Source organism: Branchiostoma belcheri, unplaced genomic scaffold (genome assembly GCF_001625305.1).
Source record: "Branchiostoma belcheri isolate BF01 breed outbred unplaced genomic scaffold, Haploidv18h27 scaffold124, whole genome shotgun sequence".
Lineage (NCBI taxonomy): Eukaryota > Metazoa > Chordata > Leptocardii > Amphioxiformes > Branchiostomatidae > Branchiostoma > Branchiostoma belcheri.
The window spans coordinates 856,850-869,881 of record NW_017802647.1 but is presented as its reverse complement, the minus strand read 5'-3'; the positions used below and the strand labels follow the sequence as shown (position 1 = coordinate 869,881).

Below are 13,032 nucleotides of genomic sequence, written 5' to 3'. Positions count from 1 at the left end.
AAAGATATGTTCGTCGTTACAGTAAGATTGTGTATGCATTCCGCTCTAAGATAGCTTGAAGTTTGTTTGTATTGTATTTCTTTAAATAAAAAAAGAACGTTGCAGATCGGAAATCAGTTCTTGTGTCATGTTTGTTCAAGTACTAGTATCTTCTTCCTGCAACTGCATATAACAGTTACTACCGGTAGTATATTTACAAACATTTTGCAGTCAAAACAAACTCAAACGTTCTTTTTGGCAGTCAAATGTTTTTTTCATAGGAAGTTGTTGGCGTAATCCATGCCTTTTTCTTGGTGATTTCTGTGGTATATTTCCAGTTGAATATGTGTTCCGACTTGATTAGCCGGCATGGCAGGTTTTCGTAAATTCTTTGCAGTTGGCAGATTTTGGTTACTTAGCGGTCTACAAATAACACGGTGTACTGTATTTACAAACGCTCTAAGTATCAGGAAAATTGTCTTTTCCTTTCCCAATGGCAAAGTGAAGCTCACACACACTGTGACAGTTCACATTCCTTGCTTCAAGTGGCCCAGCGGACTCGTGCTTTCGCTTCAGAGGGGCCAGGGGGTGTGCACATTATTTGGAAGAGCACTCCATATTTGGAAGAGCACTCCATATATGGGAGCCCGGATGGTAGATGGCGCGTAAAAATTGCGAACTTTGTCGTTCAATTTCGCGGTCAAAATGTGGCCCTGGCAAAAAATATGTTATAGATTATAAAAATAGACCAAAAAGTCTACCATGTCAGATAGAGTTTTTTTTCTATACTAGTATTTCCAAAAAGTCCTCAGGCACCCTTCAATATGACCTTAAGCAAATGTTGGCCTTTCTAGTATTGAATATTTTTTTCCCATTTTATTGTTTCTGCACTTCAATCAGAATAGAAGCAAGTGACGTTTAGCTTGTAATAACTATGGGATGATGATGTTCATGACCTCTCTGTGCAGATGAATGAACATGTAGAAGGAGTGATGGTAACGACTGACAACAAGCTGAATGTGTCTGTGAGCAGTAAGCAGGCCTCCCATGCCTGGACTTTCACCCTCAACTGTAAGGTACGGTTTTCACCCTTCAACTTTATGCAGAGTTTCTCATGGGTATGTGGTGATGCATAATCACTTACTTTTATTGAGAATACCTGGAATTGTAACTTTGTGTCCCAGGAAGTTGTGGAGATGGTTAATGGTATCACCTTGAAAAGGATGAATTGAACTGTGTCTCACTTAATCACTACATTAACCTATTACAGTCTGCACATGTTTTTATCATTGATAGATGACAAAATGAGGAGTGGTTGTTTGAACCCGCTCTAACTGTTTGTGTACTTGTCTTAAATTTTTTTCCCTCCGAATTGCAACCCCCCCCAGCCTGGAGTGTACCTGTCCCGCGTGGCGCTCCTGTATGACGTGCACCGGTCACACTTCCACCTGGCGAGCGTGACGAGTAACGGTGACCAGCAGGAGACCAGTCACAACTTGCCGCCCATGTGTCAGGAGTGGAGCGCCAGCGGCACCGACCCACCCGGCTCCCCCACCAGCCCCGTCACCTACACCATCCGCCTGGGCTTCAACACCGGCATCTACGGCACCTTCCGCCAGTCCGCCGTGTTCGACTTCGGGGGCAGCCAGGAGCCGGTGCTGCTGCAGCGAGTCTGCGTGGACGTGGCATCATCAGAAGAAATGAACCGGCTAAATCAGGTACCGAACAGTCAGCACATCGGCAGAACGTACTGCACCTGCACAAAACCCGTAATGTATTGTGCACAGCACTTTGGCAGAACGTCTCATTTAAGGTCATATTTGCACATATAAGGTTAACATCCCATCTGTAGTTTTCAAATGTTGTGTTGGAAAAGATGTCGTCTGCAACAGGTGAAATTCTGATGCACTGTTATTGCAGTGTTTATGCAGAAAATTTGACTCCAAGATTTATTTGTAACTTTAGCATTTATTGTATTTAGATATAACAATGATCTGACAGTCCTACATTTCAGCCTACATTGTGCATGATTATGCTGTAGTCTTACACAATATGTTTGTACTTGTTAGTTGAGAAAGTGTTGTGGGCAATTGTCAAGATCTTCTTGGAACTTCTTTGTGTTTTTTGTTATTTTTTGAAATAAAAAAAATTAAAAGAAAGAAATTAAGAATTGGGTGTGTAAGATGCAGTCCTTACTGTGTTTTCCTACAGGTTCGAAACAGCATGTTATGTGTCGGGGAACGCTGGAGCAACACCAACAAGACCATCATCGAGTTCCTTCCCAAGCCGGCAGACGCCACGGAAAATGACAAGGGCCTGATGTCGTTCTACACGCCGCCCGCCTCTCCCGATCAGCTGTTTACACGAGAAGTGCTGGACGGGCCGCTGACCAAGAACAACTACAAGGGCCGCATGCACGACCTGCTGTACATTGAAGAGATGGCACAGTACAAGGAGATCAGCAGGTACTTCTTCAGTCTCATTATTATATGTTTCTAGATTTTATTATATGCAAAATGCTGTTTTCCTTAAATTTTCATATGGCGCAGAATATATCCCGAAGGCTTGAAAATGCTTTTTTGCTTGCTTTTTTTCAGTATGACATTTCTTTGTTTATTATTGTTTTTTCCACAAGACTCCTTAGTATATAATGAAAAACTTAAACTTAAGAACTTTTAATCAAACCACTGCACTAATAGATGGAAAAATTGTAACAACTAGGAAGAAAAGGACCTTTCTCAACCGTTGGGGGCAAAATATGAGCATTTTCTAGTTTTTCAGGAACCAAAATTTTTTTTTCTAAATCAGAGAAAAATAAAGAGGCAAGTCCGAGAACCAACTAATTAAATTTGTGTTGCCTTATCCAGAAAATCATTGTATAGAGTAGTAATCCAGAGGTGTAAAAACAGTCTATCAACACGGAAAAGCCAAAAAAAGGGGCAGATTATATATGTTACAAACAGACTTAACTGAAAGCTGTTCCTTTACAGGTTCAACATGAAGGTACAGCTGCAGCTGGTGAAGAGTTTCATGCTGTTGCCGGGGACCAGCGGTGCCAAGTACGCCCAGTCAGGCGAGCTGTACTCACGGGTCAAACTCATAGAGGACCTGTCAGAGGACACCATGGCAGGAAGACTCATACTCAACAGGTAGGGCCTTAACTTATTTGTTTAAAGTTTGGTTGCCTGTCATTGTCAGTAGTCAGGAGTGATTCATATGGTAAGTATTTACTGTGAAGAAGGATTCAAGAGGCATATACAACAATGTACCTGTTACCTTTGCTGAAGGAATTAATTTTTTAAAGTTTGGCAGGAAATTGCAATGTTTGACATTTCAGCAATTCACGCCTGGCAAGGTTGACAGAAAAATTATGCTCATACCACTTTTTGTTTGAGGTTTGCAAGATAACAGCCATACTTGTGGAAAATACTGTGCACTTAAGCCATCTGTAAATGTCATATATTTTATATTAACCCTGATGTAATTTTACTCAGTATCATCTACTTTCAACAACCAAAAAGTTATTTAGAGCATCAATGCTAACTGGAAAGCCCTTCTGTATCTGTCTGTATCTGTATATCTGGTATAACCGCCCTTTAGCGTAACACACCAGCTTTGCAGGCACGCGGCGCGGTGGCAGCTGTCTATCTTACACCGAAGGACTTGTTACATCTAACACTTGAACTTCTAACTCTAGACATTGCTTAAAGCTATCTAATGACAATACCTCTACTGTACTTGGTGACAGTGAGTTCCACTCTGCAATAGTTCTAGGAAAGAATGAATTCTTGAACACCTCAATCCTTGGTTGATAACTCTGGTACTTGTGTCCAGTGTCCAGGCTGTTTTGCTGGCACCCATGGCAGGGAAGGACTCGTCTCCCGACACCATCTACGAGGCGGTGGTGGAGGAGAAGGGGAAGGGGTTCATCTTCCTGCGCCTGTCTGCCACCTGTGTGGCGGACCTCAAGCTAATGGCAGACAAGGACATGAAGGCAGAGATGCAGCTACAACTCAACAGGTCTGATCAGGCTCTTGCACTGAAATAATAGATAATGTCTAATAGAATTTGTTTAATGTTAAAACTTATTATCCAACACAATAAAGTTCCATCACCTGGAGCTTTCAACCAGTCACTCTGGTCTTCCTAGTGAGTAGACTGACCCAGTGAGGCTTGTAACGTGGCCTCTCTGAAGTACATGTATGATGTCAACACTGGGTCAAAGGTAATATCTGGTAGACAATGTCGACCCCCATCGCGGTTGAGTGAAGGGTGATGGGCCCTGATGTAAATAGCCTCTTTCACCCCCTTCAGGAAAGTCTTGTTCAGTGTCCAATATTCTTACAGTGTCCAGTGAAACAAAATGTCCAACAGTATTTGTTTGTTTGAGGCCTTGAATTGTTAAATCTTTGTAGCACATAGACTCAAGGGATGATTTAATAGTTCAGGATAGACATTACCGTGTACATTATGTAGCTGTATATCTTTTTGTTTGTTTACTTATTGTCGTGATGCTGCACCTCTCCCAGGTTACCCATATGTGAGATGCACTTTGCAGTAGACAAGGTGCCAGACATGTCCATCCTCTTCCCGGAGGTGCAACGTCCCACAAACATTCCATGGAATCCACACAGGTAAGTCATCCTGCAGCCCAGCTGTGTCCAATATGCATTGTACTTTTGTATATGTCACTAAGTAATATTGTGATAAAACAGCAGGGTTGAGTAGATCTCTGTAATTTCATACTATGTGCACACATACAGTAGATTCATTCATAAACATCAGCAAAATGAACTTTTGATAAATTTCATATTTTCTTTACTCCTTGCATTTATCCCATCAAAAGAGGAGGAACTTGGCAACCTAGTAAACTCAGGAAATATATTCTGTTTGTTTGTTTGCTTTGTTGGTTGGTTGCTTGTTTGTTTGCAAAGTGCTAATGTTTGCATACAGCATATTAAAAGGGTGCATGTTGGTCTACTTGTTGAACAGACAGTGGAGTGAAGATCTAGACCTGCGGCTGAATGCCAAGCAGAAGGAGGCGATCCTGGCCATCACGTCGTCCCTGACGGTGCCCCTGCCTCCCATCCTGCTGTGTGGACCCTTCGGCACAGGGAAGACCTTCACCCTGGCTCAGGCAGCCAAACAGATCCTCAAACAACCCAACACTCGCATCCTCATCTGTACACATTCCAACAGGTGAGGAAATCATAATATGCAAATCTTTATGTCTTAACATATTCGCTGGGTATGGATCCGCTGGGGAAGACGGATGCCCAAAGTGTGGGTCTCAGATTCGCAACCTGTTCTGTTATCCACCTTAAACAAACCCAAGCGAAGGCCATCATGTCAACCCTCCTCAGGTGTAGGAACTGACATGGTCTCAATTGTCTCTCGAGACAGAAGGATGCCAACCATTACTTATTTGCATATCAATCATTAGTCCATGCTTATGAACCTGCCTTTCTCCTGCAAGTCTCTAGTGTCACTGCATGACAAAAGGTACTGGATGCTACCTGAAACGTCTGACCATTTCCAAAATTATATCCAGTTGCTTGAGAAACTGTTTCTTGGCATTTCTGAACAGTTACCAAGAAATTTCACATAATATTTTATTATGCATATGGAAACAAATTGTAACTTTCATTTAATTTGTATCCTTCTCCCTGCTAACTAACTCCATAACCAATAGAGAAATGGGAGCCAAGGCACTGCTTCAGTGTGTTAAAGGTTATACTGTATTGACAAGGTTTCTTGTACTGCTTCTGCAGTGCTGCTGATTTGTATATCAAGGAGTACCTCCACCCTTACGTCCTGACCAACCACGAGGAGGCGCGCCCTCTCAGGGTGTACTACCGGAACCGCTGGGTGCGGACGGTCCACCCCATCGTGCAGGGCTACTGTCTGATCTCCGACAGCGGCTACAACTTCAGGATGCCGACGCGGGAGGACGTGATGAAACACCGCATGGTGGTGGCCACCCTCAGTACCTCACGCTACCTCTGTCATCTGGAACTGGACCCAGGTATTCTACAGTCTCAGCAACTGTGAGATAGAGTAAAACACTCATGCAAACTATTGTAATAGTCTACTTTTGGTTTAAGTGTTGATTATGTAGTGAGGTACAACAAGAAAGAGTATTGGAAGAGTACTGGAAGCTCTGTTCCATTAGATGGATACTAAAACTGTTGAAGGGCTATAGTTGAAAGTGAAGAGAATTACAATGTACATCTATTGACGTAAACAAGCATTGATAAATATTTGGTTATACCCTTGATTGCTATTGCACAACAGCATGAATAGTGTCAGATCAAGAACTGGTATAACAACAAGTATAAGTTGATCCTAAAGAGACACACATTTGTAGTGCCCAGCCCACCATTGTGTGTTTCCCCAGGCACCTTCACTCACATCCTGGTGGACGAGGCAGCCCAGGCCATGGAGTGTGAGACCATCATGCCCGTTGCCTTGGCAACAAGCTCCACCCGCATCGTCCTGGCAGGAGATCACATGCAGGTTTGTCACACCACTTGTACATGGTTACTGTATTTCTTTCAATAAAGGACGCACCCCAAATGAAGGACACACCCCCGATTTGGGCTTCATCGGAAGCCCCTTCTTGCCAGCTGAGATAGTCAACAGGAAAACCTGAATAAAGTGCGCACCCCCATTTCATGGGTTTGCCGGGCGCCGCAATCCCCGCGAATCCCCCATACTTGATTGCACCGCACATAATAAAGTCCCAATATTTTTCTTTTGTTACGCAACATCACTGGCTATGAATTTTTTTTAGCGAAACAATTTACAGTGATTCGGGGTCAACATTTCGTTGGTTGCAGTTAAAAATTCGCACCAAGGCTCGCGCTGAGAATCTCATCCATGGATTTACTTTTTCCAAGTTACAGTGACATTGAGGAAAAGACAATCCAATGCTTGGAGCTTGCGTCAGAAATTTCTCTGCGAATTGAAGGATTGTGTTCAGTCTTGCTGCCAGAAAATGCTAACCATGCCTTTCACTGTGTTTTCTGTACAGCTGAGCCCTCATGTGTACTCAGACTTTGCCCGTGAGAGGAACCTCCACATGTCCTTACTGGAGCGGCTGTACCATGCCTACCCCTCCAACCACCCCTGTAAGATCCTCCTGGTGGAGAACTACCGCTCACATCAGGTAGGGGGCGTTAGTGCAAGTGTACCATTCATCCACAGTCACACTTTGAGATTATTGATATCTACAGTGGAACCCATATACAAGTGACCACCTTAATGTAAGGACCAAATAGCCAATGTAATCACCCTTTGGGGGTTTTCCCTTTGACACAAGCATTTTGAATCCTGACCACCTGTTCACATTGACCAAATCTGATCAGTTTCATCAGTGGTCTTGGGTAATTTTAGCTGTAAAGACAAATTGTATGGACAGTTGTGCATCAGGGTGAGATTTGTACCAATGCCAGACTGATTTGTCAGTTAATATAATGACCACTTGCTAATAAACTTCAAGCAAGGACAATGTAGTAAAAGAAAAAAGAAATATTTGTGATTGGCTAATCATTTATTTGTTCTGTCTCCAGAGTATCATTGAGTACACATCCAAGTTGTTCTATGAAGGGAAGCTGGTGGCGAGCGGTAAGCAGCCACGACACAAGGAGCACTTCCCTCTCACCTTCTTCACAGCCCGTGGGGAGGATGTACAGAACCAGAACAGCACCTCCTTCTACAATAATGCAGAGGTTAGGGCTAGTCCATTATGGGATAACAAAAGGGGGGCAGTCAGAACAGTGTAAATCCTACCTATACCTGCACAGTGTAATTTTGTGTTCGTGTGCATGCGTATGCGTGTACGTGTACATGCGTCTGTGTGTACGTGTGCATGTGTGTGTGCGTACGTGCATGTGCGCACATTCTAAAAGAGCCACTCAAGGTTAGGGGCTACAAAAAATCAGATTATTGATGAGTGAAAAATAACATGTACATTTGTACCTGTATTTACCTTATAACATTTGACCATGGTAAGTTAGTTTGTAGTTTCAGTTTGGAATTATCCATTGTTCGACTATAAAAAACTATTTCATGTTTGTTAATGTACCTGAAAGATGTACGTAGATGTTACAGATTACATAATCACCCGTGGCTGTTTGCTGCCATCTGTTACAGGTGTTTGAGGTTGTGGAGCGTGTGAAGGAACTGCAGGATAAGTGGCCAGAGGAGTGGGGTCCCGTGGACGAGTCCAGCATCGGAGTGGTCACTCCGTACTCGGACCAGGTCTTCAGGATCCGTGGAGAGCTACGCAAGAAGCGACTATACAATGTCAGCGTAGAGAGGGTTCTCAACGTTCAAGGTTAGAGAACCAGAACAACTATTCTTGCTGTTTCTTTTGTAGTTTGTATGAAGTGTTCTTTTAAAGAAATAAAAACAGTGTACCTAATAGCTATAGCACTGGAAAGCCGTTTTTAATCTTCTATAGTAAATCAGTTGTAATCCTGGTGCAGACGATTAGAAAGCACACAGTACAAAACCACACAGCCATGTGCTTGTTCAAAACACTCTTCGTGCTCATTAATCTGCAATAGTAAAATATTTCTTGATTCCTGTTCTTGTAGGGAAGCAATTCCGTGCACTGTTTCTGAGCACCGTCCGAACCCGACACACGTGCAAGAGCGTCTCAGAAAGTGTCAGCAAGGAGCAGGAGCTTGACTACGGCTTCTTGTCTGATGCCAAGCTGCTGAACACTGCCATAACTCGTGCTCAGTCCCTCGTGGCTGTGGTAGGCGACCCTGTAGCTGTACTCTCTATTGGCAAGTGCAGGTGCGTAGAGTCATGTTTACGATGACTGTGGTGACTTGATTTCATTAGCTAGTCTGCTGTTCATGTATTTCTTGTTTCATTTTTGCAAGCATTTCCTTTGTTGTTTAATTGCTGCATATGTGTTTGCACAACATTGATTAATCTACATGCTGATAGAACCTGGTTACATCCATACATCCTCTGCTACAGTTCATCTTATATTAGTTTTCATTGTTAGTTTTCATCATTAGATACATTAAGTAATAGTATGCATATCTTGTATTACTAAATCAAATGGAGATTCCCAATAAATAAACAAACAAACAAGTCCATGCGTGCTTGTGTTGATGACAGGAAACTGTGGGATGTGTACCTGGAGAAGTGTAGCGAGGCGGCCAGCCTGCACGGCATCACCTGGGCCGCCATCAAGGCCCAGCTGGACGGAGTGGAGCTGAAGAAGACGTACGTGCTGAACCCGCTGGCGCCCGAGTTCATCCCGCGGGCCCTACAGATGGCCCAGATGGCACGAGCGCCCAGGAACTGGAACGTGTCTCCACGAGGGGCGCAGCCGTTCCTACCCCGCCACCCGGCAGACGGACAGGTACCCATCGGCCCAACGGGGAGCCCCATGCGGGCCTTCACGCCACCTGTCGCTCCTCGTCCAACCTTCGGGAAGCCCCCCAGCCCTGTGCAGCGCATCGACCCGTACACCGGCGCTAGCTTACTGTACGTGCCTTCAGCGTATGGCAGTAACATGCTCCTGCCCATCCGGCCCTTCCGACCCATCCCCCCGCACTACAACACCCACATGCTGCTCCCCGTAGACCCACGGGTCTTCCCCCACCACCCCATCATGCACCCCTTCGCTGTGAACCCACTGCTGCAGCAGCAGGGTGCCGTGGCCCCTCCCACGTCAGGCGCCCACCCGACCACCCCCACTCCCACCAGCATGGCAGACCAGGGGCAGGGGGATGCCAGTCGGGGTGGGACTGTGGCCGGCCAGGGTCCTGACAGACCGCGGGGGACAGATAGACAGGACATATCTCCTACTGCTGGTAGTGGATCCTCCAGTCAGAAAAGACGGGGGCCAGACGGAGCCAGCGCTCCAAACAACAACCCTGCGACGTCCCGTGGCTTTGTGTTCAACCACACGGCGCGAAACATCCAGCCCAGACCCAGTCCTACGAACCAGTCGGCTAGTGGTAGTGAGTCCCCCACATCGCCTCTCATGCCCCCCTCCCACCCTCACCCACAAGGAGCAGCCCCACCCGTCTCACCTTACAGGGAAAACCCCCAGCAGGGGAGACAGTTCAACCTGCAGACCAGAGTAATGGAGGAGTCCCAGCGTTACCCTGGCATGGCGCCACCAGTTGTGGAAGGGAGAGTTCAGGAACACCCGGAGGGAAGGGAGCCAGGGGTGGGGAGTGCCAGTAACGCCCGGCTGGGGATGTTCGGTGGGCTGGGCGGCGGGAACACGCGGCGAAACCTGGAGCAGATGTTCGAGGCACAGCGGCTGAGCGAGGCGGCGGAACAGCAGAGACAGCAGCAGGCTGGGTGGAGAGGGAACCTGCCGCCTGGCAGCATGGCACAGCAGGAGGCACAGCACCACATAGCCAGGTCAGGCAAACTATACACCTGCAAGCTGCGACTCAACGTATATGTAGATATTTACACTTGTTTGTCTGGTTGCATTTATACCTGTTTGCCTCCGTCATTTACATATCATATACATAGTTTTTGGATAAATACCTGTTCAACTAATTCTGCTAATCGCTGACAAAAAGTGGATGCTACTTGAAACGTCTGACAGTTTTGAACATTCATCCAGTGAGAACAATTTCCTTGTGTACTCATTACCTGGATGTCTAACCTTCATTGACATGACTGGTTGTAAAGATCTTTGCACTGACGTTGTAACCATGCTGATAAGAACCTGTACCTGTAACTTTGATGTACAAAATTAGTCCATATACAGATGTATTTGTACTGAATGCTCCACAGATACACGGGCCAGCCCCTGCGGCCTGCAGGTCCCAACATGTTCCCTCCTGAACACCTCAGCCCAACGTCCCAGCCAGGCCCGGGTCCACTGGGCGGCCCTCACATGGGCAGCATGGACCAGAGACAACAAGGTACTGTATATCATTGACATATCATGTGTGTGTGAACATATGTGTCCTTTATGTAGTAATGTACCAGATGTTTGCAGTGGTTTTATCTCTAAATCATTGTAGGGACACCTTGACCATACTATAAAATGTATCACTGCAAATAGGATTTTTGTATTTTTATTGTGTTACCTCATTGTTACTATCACAAACTTCATACAGCGCAAAAGCCTCCTTTCCCCTCCTTCCGCAAAATAAAGTCCCTGCAAAAACACAGTATACCAATCATTTTGACTTCATCATTATCTGCTTTGTTAAAGTGTTCAATGTTTATTTTGGGTCCTGTTGCTATAATGTGTTAGTGTTGTCCAGTTCAGGACATGCCTGCTATGTTTGAATTGTGACCCTTGTTAATGTGTGAGTTTGGTCCTGTTTGTCTGGTTCAGGATTTCCTAGAGGTGTACCACCTGAAGGGAGGTTTATGCAGCAAGGCCTAAACAGTCGCTGCCCTGGCACTGCACCTACTATAGGGGACCAACACTTCACCACCGGTGCCCAACTCACTGGGAACAGGGACTCCAGACAGGTCAGTGCCGGTGGACAGCTGTTCCTCCGAGGGGACCAGCCCTTCCGCGGAGCCAGCCTTGGCATGGGAGCAGATGGACAACCCATGGGCAGTGGAGCTCTGAACATGGGAGGCTCAAACCAACCTCCCGGTCGAGGAAACCAGATGTTGGAGAGGGCTAATGTTCCACTTGGTGGTAGTGGCCAGGCTGTCGGTGGTGTGAACCAAGCCATTGGTGGCCCTAACACAGGCGGACGGCTGATGCCAACAGAGATGCAAGCAGGCATGCACAGGGGAAGTGGGACGGACAACACCAGTGTTAACCGTGGTTACAACAACGCCATGCCGGTCCCGAGCCTCAGCGAGAACAGTGCGCTCGCACAGTTAGCTCTGGAGCAGCAGCGTCAGGGTCCCAACAGTCGCTACAGCTACCAGCCGCCGCCCAGATTCATCCGGCAGCAGCAGGCCAAGGCTCAGCAGGACTTCCCCCCCACCCCCGGGTCAGCCCCTGCCCAGCCGGCAGACAGCCACAGGACGAGGGAGGGGACACCGCTGTACCAGCGACAGGTGGCCCGAGGGGGGGAGGTACAGCAGCCGATTGGCAGATATCTCCCTGGACAGCCACCACAGCAAGGACAGCCTTTCCTAACACCCAGCCAAACAGAACAGCGGCAGCATCTCCAGGCAGATATACCTGAAGCACTACGCTTTCTTACACAGGTACCACCCCAGGTCATCAACTTTATGTTGTCTTGTAGTCAATAATTATAAGGTTTAGTGCTGTTCAAGCATTACGTGGGAGGGGGGGGGAGCAGTTTGAAGGTTTGGATTGTATGGTTCAGAAAAAGCTAATACATGGAGAGATGGAAATTAAATGGAAAGAAATGTAAAAATGTTGCTGACCACCTCTTACAACTTAGATACCTTTACAGGTGAATAAGACTTTATCTAGATATGATTGTTAAAGAAGACATTTCAGAATATGTCTGGTCTTGCCTTACATTTCTAAAACAACATCCGTAAGCAGGGGTACAGGGAAAACTTCTTGTCTAACATTACACTAATCTCCCTGCAGTTCCCACAGCCTGCTGTGAGTGCCCAGGCGGCGCCCCCGGTTCGCCAGGAGACCGCCAGCGCTACTCCTACCACCATGTCCTACGCCAACGTGGTCCGAGCGCCGCCGCGACCAAAGAACCCCTCCCAGCCTGGCCAGGACAACAAGGGCAGCAAACCACTCGCGTTGGATGCCAACGTAGGCTACGTATCAGGCACCAACGGACTGTACACTTACTTCAAATAATGGGGCACCACTGTACATGACATACCACATTGTACATCTCATTCTCCAATGTAATTACTGTACATAACTGCATAAATCATACCTATAGCAAAAATACACAAAAAAATGCTGTACATAGCTATTCCATGAAAAATTTACAAATCTATTATTTCTGTTTAAACATTTGCATTAGGGCCTATTTATTTCGATTTATGATATTTAAGCATTACACTGAAGTATTACTGTCGTGAATGTATGATCACGTTAGATCTTTGACTATTCCTTTGATAAGGAAGTTCTGCTTTGTGAATGCTGGT

The 13,032-nt window shown here is 46.0% G+C and overlaps 1 protein-coding gene across 2 annotated transcripts in view; it reads left to right on the top strand.

Annotated features, from left to right (window-relative positions):
• Window positions 1–12,812, top strand: part of LOC109463308 (probable helicase with zinc finger domain) — a 24,095-nt gene extending 11,283 nt beyond the window's left edge. The window contains exons 9-25 of one of the 2 annotated variants that reach the window (XM_019760062.1): window positions 948–1,055; window positions 1,368–1,697; window positions 2,191–2,444; window positions 2,970–3,128; window positions 3,814–3,999; window positions 4,509–4,613; window positions 4,972–5,178; window positions 5,751–6,004; window positions 6,377–6,495; window positions 7,013–7,147; window positions 7,551–7,709; window positions 8,134–8,317; window positions 8,580–8,784; window positions 9,118–10,380; window positions 10,765–10,895; window positions 11,318–12,156; window positions 12,512–12,812. In XM_019760062.1, the coding sequence (XP_019615621.1) occupies window positions 948–1,055; window positions 1,368–1,697; window positions 2,191–2,444; window positions 2,970–3,128; window positions 3,814–3,999; window positions 4,509–4,613; window positions 4,972–5,178; window positions 5,751–6,004; window positions 6,377–6,495; window positions 7,013–7,147; window positions 7,551–7,709; window positions 8,134–8,317; window positions 8,580–8,784; window positions 9,118–10,380; window positions 10,765–10,895; window positions 11,318–12,156; window positions 12,512–12,736 (4,863 nt within the window). In that variant the 3' untranslated portion in view covers window positions 12,737–12,812. Of the gene's footprint in view, window positions 1–947; window positions 1,056–1,367; window positions 1,698–2,190; window positions 2,445–2,969; window positions 3,129–3,813; window positions 4,000–4,508; window positions 4,614–4,971; window positions 5,179–5,750; window positions 6,005–6,376; window positions 6,496–7,012; window positions 7,148–7,550; window positions 7,710–8,133; window positions 8,318–8,579; window positions 8,785–9,117; window positions 10,381–10,764; window positions 10,896–11,317; window positions 12,169–12,511 lie in introns of both variants that reach the window. The other variant, XM_019760061.1, reaches the window with a different exon arrangement.
• Window positions 12,813–13,032: the final 220 nt, after the last annotated feature.